Source organism: Cervus elaphus, chromosome 18, assembly GCF_910594005.1.
Source record: "Cervus elaphus chromosome 18, mCerEla1.1, whole genome shotgun sequence".
NCBI lineage: Eukaryota > Metazoa > Chordata > Mammalia > Artiodactyla > Cervidae > Cervus > Cervus elaphus.
Genome location: NC_057832.1, coordinates 19950727 through 19966604, shown reverse-complemented (window position 1 = coordinate 19966604; position 15878 = coordinate 19950727). Strand labels below are relative to the sequence as shown.

Here is a 15878-nt window from a genome sequence, read left to right as displayed (position 1 = left end):
TCTCTTTTAGTTTGTTCAAGAGACCTAAGGTTCTCATCACCATGGAATTTAATACAACTTGGAAGGATGTCAGCTGATATGGAGACCAAGTCTCTCATTACACAATCCTACATCCTCCCCAATAGAGGGAAGAGATAATGTGATAATTTTGCAAACATTCTTATACCCAATCTGTCAGACCCTGATTAATCAAACCAAAGCAAGCTTATTATTCTGAAGTTAAAATATTAAAATAGCTTAATTACATATATTTATTCAGGAAAGATTCTCAAATTTACTAGATACAGTAGTATACCTGCATAAACATTTTGTACTAAAACTGTCAAGCTGGATATTCTACTTTTATTGATTCACATTACTACTTTTATATTATATGCTTAAATTCAAAAGTAGAGTCTTCTTTAATTTACATGAATGAATAAACAGAATTACAAATTCGTAATTGACATGTAAGTTTTAGATAGGCCCCTCTAGTAACTATGCCAGTAATTATGAAGTGTATTTTACTACTTACACACAAGGTTAATTCTTGGACCAGGATAGGAGATAACTGACAGGAAGGTAGAGTAAGGAAAACATTAACCTGGAAAAAAATTCCTTTCAATTGATCTTAATACCCCATTAAAAGTCATCTGTTTGTCTAGATTCTTTCAGTGTTCATTGTCAGTCAATTTATAACTGTAACCTATAAATCTACATTTACTCTCCACTTCAATATGACCCGATTCAGATCACTGTACTAAAACTACACTCTTTCACATCATCAGGAATTTCCTAAGAGTTAAGTTCTTATCCTCAATTCTTGTTTTAACCTTAAACTGCTAATAAGTCATTTATATCCTGATCTCTTTATTACGTTGGTTTCCCTAACTACCCATCTTTTTAAACAGGTCTCTTAATTTTTCAGAACAATCTCTCTTTTACCTATGATGATGGCTCTACTTTCCGATCTCCTTAATGGAAGCAAACTCACTTTGTGAGACTATTTTCTTCTCTGTACATCTTCCTTCCTTTCAGATAGCACATCCATTCTTAAAGTCACTTATCTTTCGGTGGTTTCTATGAATACACTTTGTAAACTGTTAACTTTTATTGGAACCCAAATGACAGAGAGTGATAGCAGAATCATGGTTTTTTCTCAAAGGGCTTCTACTATTATTTCAGTGACAATTCTTAATGCTCTATCACCCTGACTACTACCCTGACCTTCAGACCATATTCTAAATTTTTATGGCTTTCCCTGGTGGCTCAACTGGTAAAAGAATCTGCCTGCAATGCAGGAGACCTGGGTTTGATCCCTGTGTTGGGAAGATCCCCTGGAGAAGGGAAAGGTTACTCACTCCAGTACTCTGGCCTGGAGAATTACATGGAATGTACAGTCCATGGGGGTCACAAAGAGTCTAGGGCCCATTTCTCTTGCCCATTCCATCATTATCTCATATTCAGCTGAGCTCTCCTGAAAATAACAGTCTTCCCTGTTACAGTCTCAATTTCTTGTCGTAACACTATTATTCCAGTAGTTACTAAGATACACATATACTTTCAGTTCCCTTTACATCTTTCCTTTCGAGCAACATTATTTTTGAGTAGCTGTATTTGCCAGGTACTATTATAGAGGTTAGGCATATTGTTAAGAAAACAGATTAAGTACCTGCCCTTACAGTGTGTACACAGCAAGGGAGCTTAGGAGAGAACTGAATTTCAATCCATTTATAAGAATTTAATAACTCCTGAAATACAAGAATCAAAAAAGCCCCCAAAAAACTGGAAACTCTATTTTAATTCTCAAAGCTTGATATTAACATACGCTCTGATACACATGTACTCTAATAAAGATTTTATATATATATATATATATATATATATATATATTTTAACCTTTCAAAGAAGTGCCTTTATTTATTTACAGGGTTTAGGAAAGGGAAAAAAAGCTCTAGAAAAAGGAAATTCCAAAATAGATGTCTTCGGCAAGGGTCGGGCGCGGTGACAGGTTCTGACCGGTCCGGGCTGTAAGTCTTGCTCTTGCCGGCGGTCACTTCCAGGTGGTGAGGACGGTCCTCCCGGCATCTCTCTATCGGCTCCCTCTGGGCCCCAGCGACTGGCCCGGCGGACTCCTCAGCTCTCAGTCAGCCCCGTCGCCCTGCACCAGCTCCTCGTCGTACAGGATTTCATAATTGCCGAGGATTTCCTTTGGGGTGACTTGTTCCATTTACAGTCTGGCATTTCACCGTTAGGGCCCGCGATGTTGAGGGTGTCGTCGATCAGGCTGTACTTCAGGATTCGGTAGTTGGCAGTGCTGGAGGAGAGGGACGGGGACGCGTTTACCTCGATCAGCCAGGGCTTCAGTTTGTCGTCGATGATGATGATGTCGTAGCCGTAGCACTCAAAGCAGTGCTTGTCGCTGTTCCCCACGGGCACCGCGGCCTTCAGGGGCTGCACGACGATCCAGCGGAGCTCCTCAAACAGCTTGTTGGGGCTCTCCAGGTTAGAGTTCCTCGGGTGCTCTCCAGGTAGAGCCTGTGTTCACGGTCCACGTGCCCCCATGGATGTGGTTGTAGTCCTCCCCGTGTTTCTGAATGGCGACACTGGTGAGGTGGACTAACATGTCGTCCAGCTCACTGGTGCTCGGGGTGTATTTCACTGCGCAGAAGCGGCAAAATCCAAGTTTATACATGTAGCAGCGCAGCGGGCGGTACGTAGACACCAGAACGCACAAGCGCAGGTCGAACTTACTGCCGCCGATTAGTAACGGGTTGTTAATGTACAGAGAGATCACGTAGGCTTCCTTGGTGGACTGAGTCATGAACAAAAATGTTTTGCTGTCCCGGGACCACTTCTTGATCTGTGAGAGCTTGCTGATCAGGAAGATGACCTTTCCCTGGGCTTTGCCACAGGGTTTCACAATCCAGGTACTCAAGGGGCTTTTCCGGACTCCTCCACGAACAGGTTGTAGTCGGCGGGCAGCAAGTAGGTGACGGGGACAAAGTCCAGGTAGAGTACATCCCGCTTTTGTCCTCCGCCAGCGGGCTCCCTTCCTTCTCCAGCTCCTTCCTGTATCTCAGGTCCTTCCGCATCAGCTCATAGCGGTTAGGGAAATGGTTGACTATTTGACCATCCGGGAGCCGGGAGCCAGTTTCGACACTAAAGATATTGCAGATGGTCTGCACGCTCATCCAGTAGAAATTCCAGTCCTCGTTTTCTGTCACTTGGCCCCATCCTCTCTTCTCAAAGTTATTTATCAGCACCGACTTCTCGATGTCAGTGACCCACTTCACTTTTCCTACCATAATCCATAGGTATTTATGGAGCCAACAGGAACGTCCGATTTCTCTTCAGTCTCCCTGACTCTTGCCTTGGGTTCTTACCTGACGTCAGATTGTTTCCCTGTGACTTTCTCCTGTGGGCGCAGAGCGCTGAGAAGCGCCTGGGAGCGCGGAGCAGTGAGGCCCGCGCCGCGGCCCGGCCCTGCCTCCAGCCCCACTCTGCGATCACCGGAGGACACAGCCCACTTCCCCGGCGCGGAACGGCCCTCCGCCCACCGCGCTCTACTTCCGGGGCGGCTGGGATTTTACATTTTATTTATACCAAAAGACAGGCCCCTTTCATATTCTAGGAAGCACAAGAAGTTATCCTATAAAATCTAAGGAACAAGCACTCTAATTTCCCATTTTATACATGCCTATCCAAACTAGAACATGTGGACTCCAAAGTCTAAACAGTGCTTTTGCTACATTAAGTAGTAACTATTTATGAATATGGATTTAGTTTCCCATGAAAGAAGCACTGTGGTATGGTATAACGTAAACACACAGCATTTAGGTTCAGAGAGATACAGATGCAAACTAGCTCCTAAACTAAACTGCCCTTCTTTTACCATATTACTATGCCTAAGAAGAGGGGAAAGTCGTGCCTGCTGTTGCAGGTACCATAAAGCTAAAGGAAATGGGGATTAAGTCAAGGCCTTATTGCAATTTACTTTATGGCTACTAAAGTATATTGTCTTGGCTAGGTATACTCCTTTGTCCACCCATATATGTCAAGTGTTAGGAATTTAGCCAAGCTGAGTCAGAGTCTATACCAAAGTTGGCAGGCAGGTATGCCAGGTTACATGAGGCAGCATGAGAAAATAATGGCCATCAACTTGTTAACAAGTTTAGAAAAAACACACAGTAAAACACTTGAAGCTATCTAAAACACAAGCAGTTAAAACAGAGCCGGTACTTCACTTAATGCTGATGTGTGCTATTTATCCTTATTCTACTGAATGCACGACACAGTGTTAGTTCAGCTCAGTCACTCAGTCGTGTCCGACTCTTTGCGACCCCATGAACAGCAGCACGCCAGGCCTCCCTGTCCATCACCAACTCTTGGAGTTTACTCAAATTCATGTCCACTGAGTCAGCGATGCCATCCAGCCATCTCATCCCCTGTCGTTCCTTTCTCCTCCCTCCTTCAATCTTCCCAGCATCAGGGGCTCTTCAAATCAGTCAGTTCTTTGCATTTGGGGAGTTTCAGCTTCAACATCAGTCCTTCCAATGAATATTCAGGACTGATTTCCTTTAGGATGGACTGGTTGGATCTCCTTGAAGTCCAAGGGACTCTCAAGTCTTCTCCAACACCACAGTTCAAAAGAATCCATTCTTCGGCGCTCAGCTTTCTTTATAGTCCAACTCTGACATCCATACATGACCACTGGAAAAACCATAGCCTTGACTAGATGGACCTTTGTTGGCAAAGTAATGTCTCTACTTTTTAATATGCTGTCTAGGTTGGTCAAAACTTTTCTTCCAAAGAGCAAGCATCTTTTAATTTCATGGCTGCAGTCACCATCTGCAATGATTTTGGAGCCCAAAAAAATAAAGTCTGTCAACTGTTTCCACTGTTTCCCCATCTATTTGCCACGAAGTGATGGGACCAGATGCCATGATCTTAGTTTTCTGAATGTTGAGTTTTAAGTCAACTTTTTCACTCTCCTCTTTCATCAAGAGGCTCTTTAGTTCTTCTTCACTTTCTGCCATAAGGGTGGTGTCATCTGCATATCTGAGGTTATTGATATTTCTCCCGGCAATCTTGATTCCAGCTTGTGCTTCATTCAGCCCAGCGTTTCTCATGGTGTACTCTGAATATAAGTTAAATAAGCAGGGTGACAATATACAGCCTTGACATACTCCTTTCCCTATTTGGAACCAGTCTGTTGTTCCATGTCCAGTTCTTACTGTTGCTTCCTGACCTGCACACAGATTTCTCAAGAGGCAGGTCAGGTGGTCTGGTATTCCCATCTCTTTCAGAATTTTCCACAATTTGTGGTGATCCACACAGTCAAAGGCTTTGGCATAGTCAATAAAGCAGAAATAGATGTTTTTCTGGAATTCTCTTGCTTTTTAAGTGTTAAGTGACATAGTGTTAAGAGTTATTTAATTCCAAAATTGACTAAACAATTAAAACAGTAATATGATTTGTGATTTTTCTCTGCACTAAATAAATTTTGAAAAAAGATACACAGATTAAAGAAATTAGAGTTGTCTAATCTTAGGAATGGAGAAGGCAATGGCACCCCACTCCAGTACTCTTGCCTGGAAAATCCCATGGACGGAGGAGCCTGGTAGGCTGCAGTCCATGGGGTCGCAAAGAGTCGGACACGATGGAGTGACTTCACTTTCACTTTTCATTTTCATGCATTGCAGAAGGAAATGGCAACCCACTCCACTATTCTTGCCTGGAGAATCCCAGGGATGGGAGAGCCTGGTGGGCTGCTGTCTATGAGGTTGCACAGAGTCGGACACGACTGAAGTGACTTAGCAGCAATCTTAGGAAAGGAGAGCAATAAAGTAATTTCTGATTCTAGGACAGGGTGTTAAAGGCTTTAATAAATAAACTCTCAATCACTGATCTCCAAACAATTAAGAAAAAAGAAAAAACAAACACTTTAGACTGAAACTGAAAGTATAAAGTAAAAATATAAAGTATATGGCCAAATCATAAAAACAGTAACTTTAAAAGAGAATATATAGTCATCTTTTCTTCAAGTCTTTAAACACTCATTCAATAGAATGATAAGCAGAAGATGGAGACAGATACATCCCTTCTTAGAGAAACCAATAATATTGATCAAATCAGCAATTTTTAAACTTTCTGGTAGTAGACTTTTATAACTTTTAAAAATTTAAAAATTACTGAAGATTTGTATTGGGAAACTGGGATTGACATATACACACTACTATATATAAAATAGATAACTATAACAATAAGGACTGACTTTATAACACAGAGAACTCTACTGAAGACTGCAATGACCTTTATAGGAAAAGAATCTAAAAAAGACTGGATACATGTATATGAATAACCAATTCACCATGCTGTAAAGCAGAAACTAACACATTGTAAATCAACTATACGCCAATAAAAATTTTTTAAAAAGATCTCTAAGAGCCTTTCTTTATATGAGTTATTATGTAGAGATATTCATCATATTAAAAATTAAGATAAATTCATCCATTAAAAATAAACTCATTATATATTTCACATTCCTAATATCTTAAAATGAAAAATAACTGTATTTAACAAAAATTAAGTGAACACAAGTGAACACAATTGTTTTACATGTTTACAAATCTATTTTAACATTTGGCTAATAGAAGACAGATTCTCATAGTATTAAATCAGTTATGTTTCATTTGGGTTGAAGCATATGAAGAAAATCCAGCCGTATATAATTAGAAAAGAGAGAAATGTTTTAAAATAGCCTTTTCAGATAAGTGTGAATATTCATATTTGATACCAAAAACTCAACAAGTAGTCATTTCTTACAAATTACCTGCAGTATAAAATCTGAAATCTTATCAATGAACTTTTGCACTGTTTAAAAATCTACTGGTTTACCTTATATTTTGAATAAATCTTTTACCCATGCATACCTGCAAAAAATCATATACTTATCTTCTGAAAAATACTAATTCACTAAGTTATACAGATCTTCTAGATTTTGTCACATTTCATCATATAGTATTTTAAAAACTCATGTTAATTTATATCACTGCCAATCTTATTTAGAAAAGTCCCTACGTACTGGGAAGCTGTCAAGCTTCAGGCAGTAAATATAAGCTTTCAAAATACCAATACTCACTGGCAAGCTCAATCATCTTTTATTGTTGTTATTAGCTTAAAATGTTTTCATGAAAAAATAAGCATCAACATTTCAACTCACACCTCAAACAACAGTACAAGTGTTCTTCCTCAAAGCTATCAGCATACAAGAGCAGAAGTACTTTATGCATTCTTCTCATTTATAGACTACTTAAAAGATGTGTACTCAAGGACGGAAATTAATTAACATTAGTAATTCTATTGCTTCATCGAGGACACTTTAAGTAAAACTGGCGTTTGTTTTTTTTTAATTTTATTTTTTTCATTTATTTTTATTAGTTGGAGGCTAATTACTTTACAATATTGTAGAAAAAGAGACACAGATGTACAGAACAGACTTTTTTTTTAAAAAAAAAAAAACAGCAAGTAGCTGACAGAGAGGAATACAGTAATTACTAGTAAGGTTCTGTGCCACTGCCTTGATTCATTTAAAAGCATCGGCAGTTGTATCCTCCATTTTTTGCACTATCACCACAAATGTTAACACAGTGAAAAATGCAAATAACATCTTAAAATTAGTATAAAAATAGTTTTGATCTATTTTACCTACTTGAAAGTATCTCAGGATCCACAACTCCCCAGAACGCACTTTAAGACTCACTAGATTATATGAAAACAACCTAAATGTCTGTTGACAGATGAATAGATAAAAAAAGACGTGCTACATATACACAATGAAATATTTACTAGTCAGCCATAAAAAAGAATGAAACAAAGCTCCTGAAGCAACATGGATGGACACAGAGATTACCATAATAAGTGAAGTAAGTCAGAAAGACAAATACCATATGATATTACTTATATGTGGAATCTAAAATGTGACACAAATAAACCTAAATATGAAACAGAAACAAAATCAAGGACACAGAGAACAGACTGGTGGCTACCAAGGGGGAGGAGGGGTGAGGTAGGGCAGGAGTGAGAGTTTGAGATTAGTAGATGCAAACTGATATATACAGAATGGATAAACAACAGGGTTCTACTGCACAGAACAGGGAACTATATTCAGCATCCTATGATAAACTATAATGGAAAAGATGTGAAAAAGAATATATGTATAACTGAATCACTTTATTGTACAGAAATTTATATAGTGCTGCAAATCAACTACATTTGAATAAAACTAAAAAAAAACCCTCACTGGATTAGATAAATCTCTTAAAGTTTTCCAATTTTATAAAGTATATACATTTTTCATTTATTTTTATTAGTTGGAGGCTAATTACTTTACAATATTGTAGTGGTTTTTGCCATACATTGACATGAATCAGCCATGGATTTACATGTGTTCCCCATCCCAATCCCCCCTCCCTATAAAGTATATTTTAAGTTATACTATAAATTATTAAAAAGTATTTTGCTACTTGAGTTCTTTTATGTTAAAATAGACATATTACCTTAGTAGTAACATTCAAAAACATTTTACCATGGTATTCTAAGAAAGTTTTAATTAATCACATAATAAGACCTGATATTAAATATTATTGTTAGTGTTCAATATTCAGAAGCTAAAGCAACAGTTTCATAATCTCACTGAAAATGTTCAAATAAAAAACAAAGACTGAATAGACTAAGTAATCAAGAATTAATCTACTTAGAGCATTCCTGTCCAGCAGAGTATTTGTAATATTTACAATCTAGTCAAAGAGATGAGTTTAATAACAACTGGATGATTTAAAATATAAGTTATAGGAATTTCTGAGAACAAAGAATACTGCAGGTCAGAACAGTTGGTAATGAATTCATAAAAAGGCAGAAATCAAGTGAGGACTTAAAGGACAAGGAATTAGAGAAGAAACAAGACATTCTGAATTAGGGATTAACAAAAAAGCTAAGGGGGTGGCATTTTTAAAAGTGGGAAAAGCAAGAGGGAAGGCAACCAGTCTGACTAATATGATCATGTTGGAGAATAATGGGAGATTAGGCTGACTCGGTAGAATGAGGGCAGAGAAAAAATAAGGCTTTAGAAGCCAAGTAAAATAAGGCAAACAATAGTGTACCGCTACAGTTTTCTTATGACAGAACATTGAAAAGGATAAACTTTTAGCAAGATTAATCTGAACATGAGACTTGAAGAGGAAAAGACTTGCAAAAGGAACATTTAGGAGTCAAGTACTTTCAGTATTGGAAGAAGGGGTTGATAAGGGTAAACAAAGTTTTAGGCAACAGGAATGGAAAGATGTGAACCCAACAGATAAGACGGAGTGAACTCTGCATTAGTAACAGGTTAGGTAAAGGAGATGAGTAAGTCAAGGATAATCTGAGGATATCTAGGGTTACAAATTTGAGAAATAATAAAACTATATGCTAGGCATCATGAAACATAACACATTCATTTAATTATACAAGCTTAATATGTATCTATTTTACAGACAAGGAAACTGAAATCCAGAGTAACCAGTCTGTCTTGCCATTAAGTGTTTTAGGATTCCAGGGGGTGCTAGTGGTAAAGAACCCACCTGCCAAGGCAGGAGACGAAAGAGATGTGGGTTCAGTCCCTGGGTCAGGAAGACCTCCTGGAGAAGGGCCCGGCAACCCATGCCAGTACTTTTGCCTGGGGAATCCCATGGACAGAGGAGCCTGGTGGGCTACAGTCCACGGGGTCACAGAGAGTCGGACACAAGTGAAACGACTTAGCACAATAAGTGTTTTAGGCACTCCTGACATACAAGCTTATCTGACTATAGAGATAAGAGGCTATCACAGTGTTGAAAGCCTAAAGACTATAGTCATCTGCCTATGTGGGTAGTTAGCTTTGCCATTTATAAGCTGCAGAGTTCTGATAAGTTGTTTAACCTCTCTGAGCTTCGGTTTTCTCACTTCTGAAATGCAGATGATAAACGACCTTACAAAGCTATAATGAGAATTAAATGAGACAAGGCACGTAGAGCAGTTAGTAGTGCCTACAAAATAGCAAGCCCTCAACATGTTTGCCACTATTTTATTAGTATAATATGTCAGGGTAATTAACATAGGCAAGATCCATTTTTGAAAGAAAAAATGTAAAATTTCAAACAAGATTAGGTGGAGGTGGCTTCTAAGTGGGTATTTTTAGAGAAATGAAAATAAGAGATAAATGAAAAATGGAGAGGTAATAGAAATATCTCTTTTTAAATCAAGAAATACCTATTTTATTTTTAAGAGGTTACAAAAATACCTACTTGATAATCATAGGCCTGAATAAACTATTCATGGAATTTTTCTCATTCACAAATCCTGATCATAAAGATAATATCTGTGCAATGATTTTTAGAAAGGTCCTATTTACTTTGTGTAAGATACTATGCTACATGTTGGAAGTACAAAGGAAGAAGCTGTAATTTAGGTAGGCAAAGAGTAGGTTTACAAAATTACAAAACCAATGGGATAGTATATACCACACAAGTTGATATTGATATTTTCAGTTTCAAGAAAATGTTTTACTTTTAGAAAAGTCTTTTCAGGTAACTGAATCTTTTAAAAGAAGGAAACTCAAGTCTGATCAAGACTAGGTAAGGCAAACACATCAGTTTTTTAACTTAAATTGCTTTGGACACCATTCCCTGCAATTTTTTGATAGATGACAAGCACTTTTCTAGAACTGAAACACTGTAAATTAAAACACTACACTGTTATAAAGAATTCATACTATGAAACATACTGAGGATCAAAATGTATTTACAGTAAAAAGAATATGTGAACTAGCCTCACAAATGAAACACATAATGAAAAAATCATACTTAATAATTTAGGCATATTCAGTTTTACAAACTTTAGTTCACTACAGTATCACATAACATGCACATATGTATGCATGTATTCTCAAAGACCAGAGTGTTTTTTTTCCCGTTTCTCTAATCTGTTACCAACTGGTTTACAGTAATACTTACCCTAATATTCTATTCATTCCATGTCTAGCAGCATAGTGTAATGGAGTATTGTGCTGGTAGGGCTCCCCGTAAGATGTGTTTGGATCTAGGGATTCTTTCAGCTGAGGGTTGCTTTCATATATTTGGCAGGCCAGGTTTTCATCACCATTGATGAGTGCTTTACGGAATTTGGTGGTTGAACTTCCCATGTTTTGTTTTGCTTTTTTCTGGTAGGCAATGGCACTTTTTTCCTTCACCCTTCAGCCACTTCTTAAGTGCTTCTGCAACATGTTTCACATTCTAATGGAGGAAAAAATATTAGATTGTAAAACCAATAATTATGAAGCAGTATCCTAAGGAAAAAATACCACAATTAGGAATGCTAATAAAACCTAGGAGCATATATTATGTTTTACCAAATTTATCTTAATAGCCAAAAAAATCTCAAATGTTTAATACTGCCCAAGTTAACTTCTTAAACTGTAATATTTTCCCATACAGAAAGTGATGGTTTCACAGGCTGTACTTTATACTATAAAGTTAGCTATATACATGGTCTTTTCAATTTTCTCCTTCACAGAGGCAGGAAATGAACTTGATTCAAATTTATGGTTGAATACACTTAAATTCTTGTATAAATTACGTATAAATCTGATTCGGCCAATTTCTAGGATATGAAAAATATAGGAAATTTTGCTCATAAAAGAACTCCAGAATATGTTAAATTATAATAAAGTAAAATGAAATTGTTCAGTACTTAGGACCTCAAAGAAAAGATTTTTCAAAAGTAAATGAATAAAACTAATTACAACTAATTACACACAGAATAATGAAATAGTGATTATTCTACCATAATACCATTACATTTATTTTCTTCTACTGTAAGTAATTCAAAACAAGGCTGAAAACATGAACTGTTTATACCTACTGTATTTGGAAAGAGGTTCTAATAAAGATCACAGGTATTTACTACTGAAGCAATGTGAGGTGGGTAGGGGAAAGACAGGAAAACAATCACTTAATGTGGAGTATGAAACCTCACATTTACCTACACTAGCTATGTAACTGTAACACCCTTTTAAAGCCTCAGGTTACTGTCTATACAGTAAAAGGAAACAACCATTTCTTAAGGACAATAGTAAGGATTATTAGAGCTACTTATTTAAGTACCTACCACAGTATGCTTAATAAATGCTAGTTTTGTTCCATTCCAATCAATGTTTCTGAATCTAGTCTTCAGCCATTATCAAAATCAGTCATAAAGGAAACAGCCTATGCAAAGGAAGGTATGAAACAAAAGGTTTATTCAATTGGTGAGTGCCTCTAGTGTTGTGCTAATAGAAGATAAAACTGAAAATAGGTTGTGGCCAGATTAAGAAATGTATACTTTAACCGGTAAAGAATGGATGAAAGTGAAAGTGAAAATCACTCAGAGTAAGAAATATGTCTTTCCCTAATTTCCTAATTATCTTTTAATTGTGAAGGGCTCTATAGTTTTTGCTTTTAAGAATGAAATCTGTCTTTCTTATTCTTTATTTTTTTGTGGATATAAGGTAACACTTCAATAGTATATGTGACATTAAAACTATACCTCCAATTGTGTTAATTAATGTTTGTACTCAGAGATTTTTGTTTACAATGAACTATACTATGGCTCAAATTTTAAAAATCTATTATAGTAAGAGGGTTAAGCTCAAAGGTCATATGTTAGGGGGGCAGAGGTGCATAGAACCAGCTGCTACAATAAGTAACCTTACAAGGGAGTGTAAGATTCCTCAACAGATTCTTCCAGTTTGACATCATATTTCTAAAGGTTATCTTTAATACCAGTTAAATTAAGAGTAGGAGCCAATCATTTTGTTGAGGCCAACCTTCAGCCCATAATAATGACTTTAAAAATAGTTTACTTTTGCAGTAAAAGGTAACATATTAGGAGATAGATATTTATTTTTTAAGAACTTCATCTTCTACAAAAGATTTCTGGGAGTAGTTTATTAATTTAAGCACACTTGAGTTTTTGAGGTAGTTTATTAACCTATGAATGAGGAAACTGAGAGACATGCATTGAATCATAGCAGCAGAAAGCACTATATTTAAATCATACCAGCCTATCTTTCCAAATTTAAAACTAAAAGCTTTTGAACATTCACAGGTTGTTGCTTGCCTTCATCATTATCTTATTGCTCTTGTCCAAGTCTAATGCTTCAGTAAGACTGAAATTGATACGACAGAATGTACAGTCAGTTTACAGTACCTCTAAACAAAGTAAGGTTTAGTGCAAGTATCAGCAAACTTTTCCCATAAAAGACCAGACAGTAAAATATCTACTTGTGAGTCATATGGCTCCCTGAGTCATATGATCCCTGCCATAAGTACTCAACTCGGCTGTTACAGCTTGAAAGCCACAGGTAGTATCTAATCGTAGAATAGCTGTGGTTGTGTTCTATAAATTTCATCTACAAAAGTAAGATCCGAGATGTGGTCCATTAGCTGTAGGCTGCCAGCTAACTCCTGATGTGGTGGGAGGAAAATAGCTGGTTTGGAATCCCACATCTACTTCTCAGTACTAATAACACAAATCATTTAACCTCTCTGTACCTTAATTTTTTCTTATGTAAAAAAGGGATAAGGCCACCTACCCTGCAGAATTGTCAAGATCAACTAGGTTTAAGTATGTAATACAGTGCATACTAGGTACTCAATAAATTTTATCTCCCTTCTTCTATCTGTAAGCCACTGGTTAAGAGTTGCTGCCTTTAAAGAACTCAATACTCAAATTCTTTTCAAAAGACAGTGAAACCTTAAGAAAAATGTCACCTACTCTATGTTTTATATCAGAACTGATATGTAGCCGGTAGTCTAAACTTCATCATTTATTAGGGGTCTGACCTTTGACAAGATAAATACTATGTATTTTTTTTAAAACAGTCTTCTGAGTCAAAGTTAACTCCTCTTAAACTAATTTTCTAGGTCACTGCCAGTATTAACAAAGGTCTCTCAGTGTAACTGCACTTATAAATACTAAGTGAAAGGCATACAAAATTTAGTACAAATCCAGAGCAGGAGACAGAAGTTCACACTGGAGGTACATGGAAAACACACATACACACATAAACATATATAAGGCAGGGAGTAGGAGGTCTTACTCCAAAATGTTGCTACAAATGCAATATAGTTAAGTGATTTGGGAATTAGCTTGCCTAACTGCATATTAAATTGAAGTCAGGTGTAGCTTTAATGTTGATGGTTTCCTGCAAGAAGTTCATGAACATTGGCAGTCTACAGAAAAACTTGTGGGTATTAGAGAATACTATCAAAATGATCTGAGCTGAGAAAAAATCTCTTAACCAAGATGGCAACTTCCTTGTAATATACATTCCAGAAACAAAATGTCCAGAAAAACATGAAAGTATTATTCTGACAGCTCTAGAAAACTCATTGTGGCAGTCTGGCTGTCTGAGGTTTCTGAGCAACCAAGGAAAGAAATAGTCCAACAAATTCTGGCTGTTGCTGGATACCATTTATAACTATACAGTTTTCACTGTATGGAAAAGGATGCTGCAGTTAGTAAAGAAAGAAGTGAAAACAGCTGCAAAGGGCAGCAACTGAGTGCTTCTTTTTGCCAAACTGGCAGATGAACACTGAAAACAGCGTGAGGACCACGGGTGGAAAGCTGCTCAAACACGGGATACAACCACTGTATGCAGCAGCACTCTTAGAATTATTCTATTTCCTGTTAAAACGTAATTATCTGCAATCATCAGAGAACTTTAAGTTCTAAACTCCCCACTAGCAAAATTTTCAAGTAGCTAAAATTTTTCTTAGATGGTATTCAGCTTTCATACATTTGACTTTACAACCACTGAAAATATGTAGTGCTCAAAATGAATATTTTGGGCTCTGATGTTAAGTTAATGTCAGTGAAGAGCTCAATTTTAGCAAGTTTGGCATATCTGGTTATTTAGCAGTGCTTGCTTTCATAATTTTTGAATACTATATTGTCCTTATTTCCTGAACATAGGTAAAAATGTTAAATTGGAAGCATTTTAGTGTGGTGTGAAGAAATCAGAGTCTTAAAATTGATGCAACTGGGAAAAAGAATTACTTATGCCTCAAACTGAGGCTGCCTAAACTTAAATCAACTATATATTCAATTAAAAAAAGGATAAATATAACACACCATTTACAAAACATTAGAAATTTGTAAACAAATATTATTTTAAGAGGTAATAATTATGAGATGAAAACAAGATGGTGGAAAGAAAAGACTTGAGCTCACCTCATCTGGAACCTAACAAAAAAAATACTGTAGTTCCAAAGACAAAGACAAAGCCACAATGAGATGGTAGGAGGGGCAAATTCGTAATATAATCAGATTACAACTTGCAAACTGGAAAATAATTATATCATGAAGTTCTCCTACAGAAGAGAAAGTTCTGAACCCCATGTCAGGCACCCCCATCCAGGAAGGACTCATGAAAGGACTCATGTGCACTAGGATCTAGGGTGAAGCAGTGACTCCACTGGAGCCTGGACCAGACACCTACAGGTCTTGAAAGGTCTCCTGAGGAAGCTGGGGTTGGCTGTAGCTCACTTAGGGACAAGGACACCAGTACCAGAGGCCCCAGGGCATGTTCCTTGATGAGAGCTCTACTGGAGGTCACCACTTTGGCACTGAAACCTTGTTTCACCTGGAGGATCCAGTGGTGGGATGCCTCAGGTCAAAAAATCAACATGGTGGGAGCACAGCCCTACCCAACAGCTAACAGGTTGCCTAAAGTCATCCCGAGCCCACAACTGGCTCTAAACACATCCCTTGACAGAGCCTTGATAACCAGAGGGATAAGACCCAGCTCCACTCACGAGGGGTCAGGCACCAGTCCCTCT

The 15878-nt window shown here is 37.3% G+C and overlaps 1 protein-coding gene and 1 pseudogene across 5 annotated transcripts in view; both read right to left on the bottom strand.

The window, feature by feature from the left end:
- The window catches only part of ANKIB1 (ankyrin repeat and IBR domain containing 1), a 150099-nt gene that overhangs the window by 80163 nt on the left and 54058 nt on the right, over positions 1-15878 (bottom strand). For 4 of the 5 annotated variants that reach the window (XM_043872898.1, XM_043872897.1, XM_043872902.1 and 1 more), the window contains one exon: positions 11013-11291. In XM_043872898.1, the coding sequence (XP_043728833.1) occupies positions 11013-11200 (188 nt within the window). In that variant the 5' untranslated portion in view covers positions 11201-11291. Of the gene's footprint in view, positions 1-11012; positions 11292-12165; positions 12264-15878 lie in introns of all 5 variants that reach the window. The other variant, XM_043872899.1, reaches the window with a different exon arrangement.
- Positions 1882-4376, bottom strand: LOC122674507 (annotated as a pseudogene).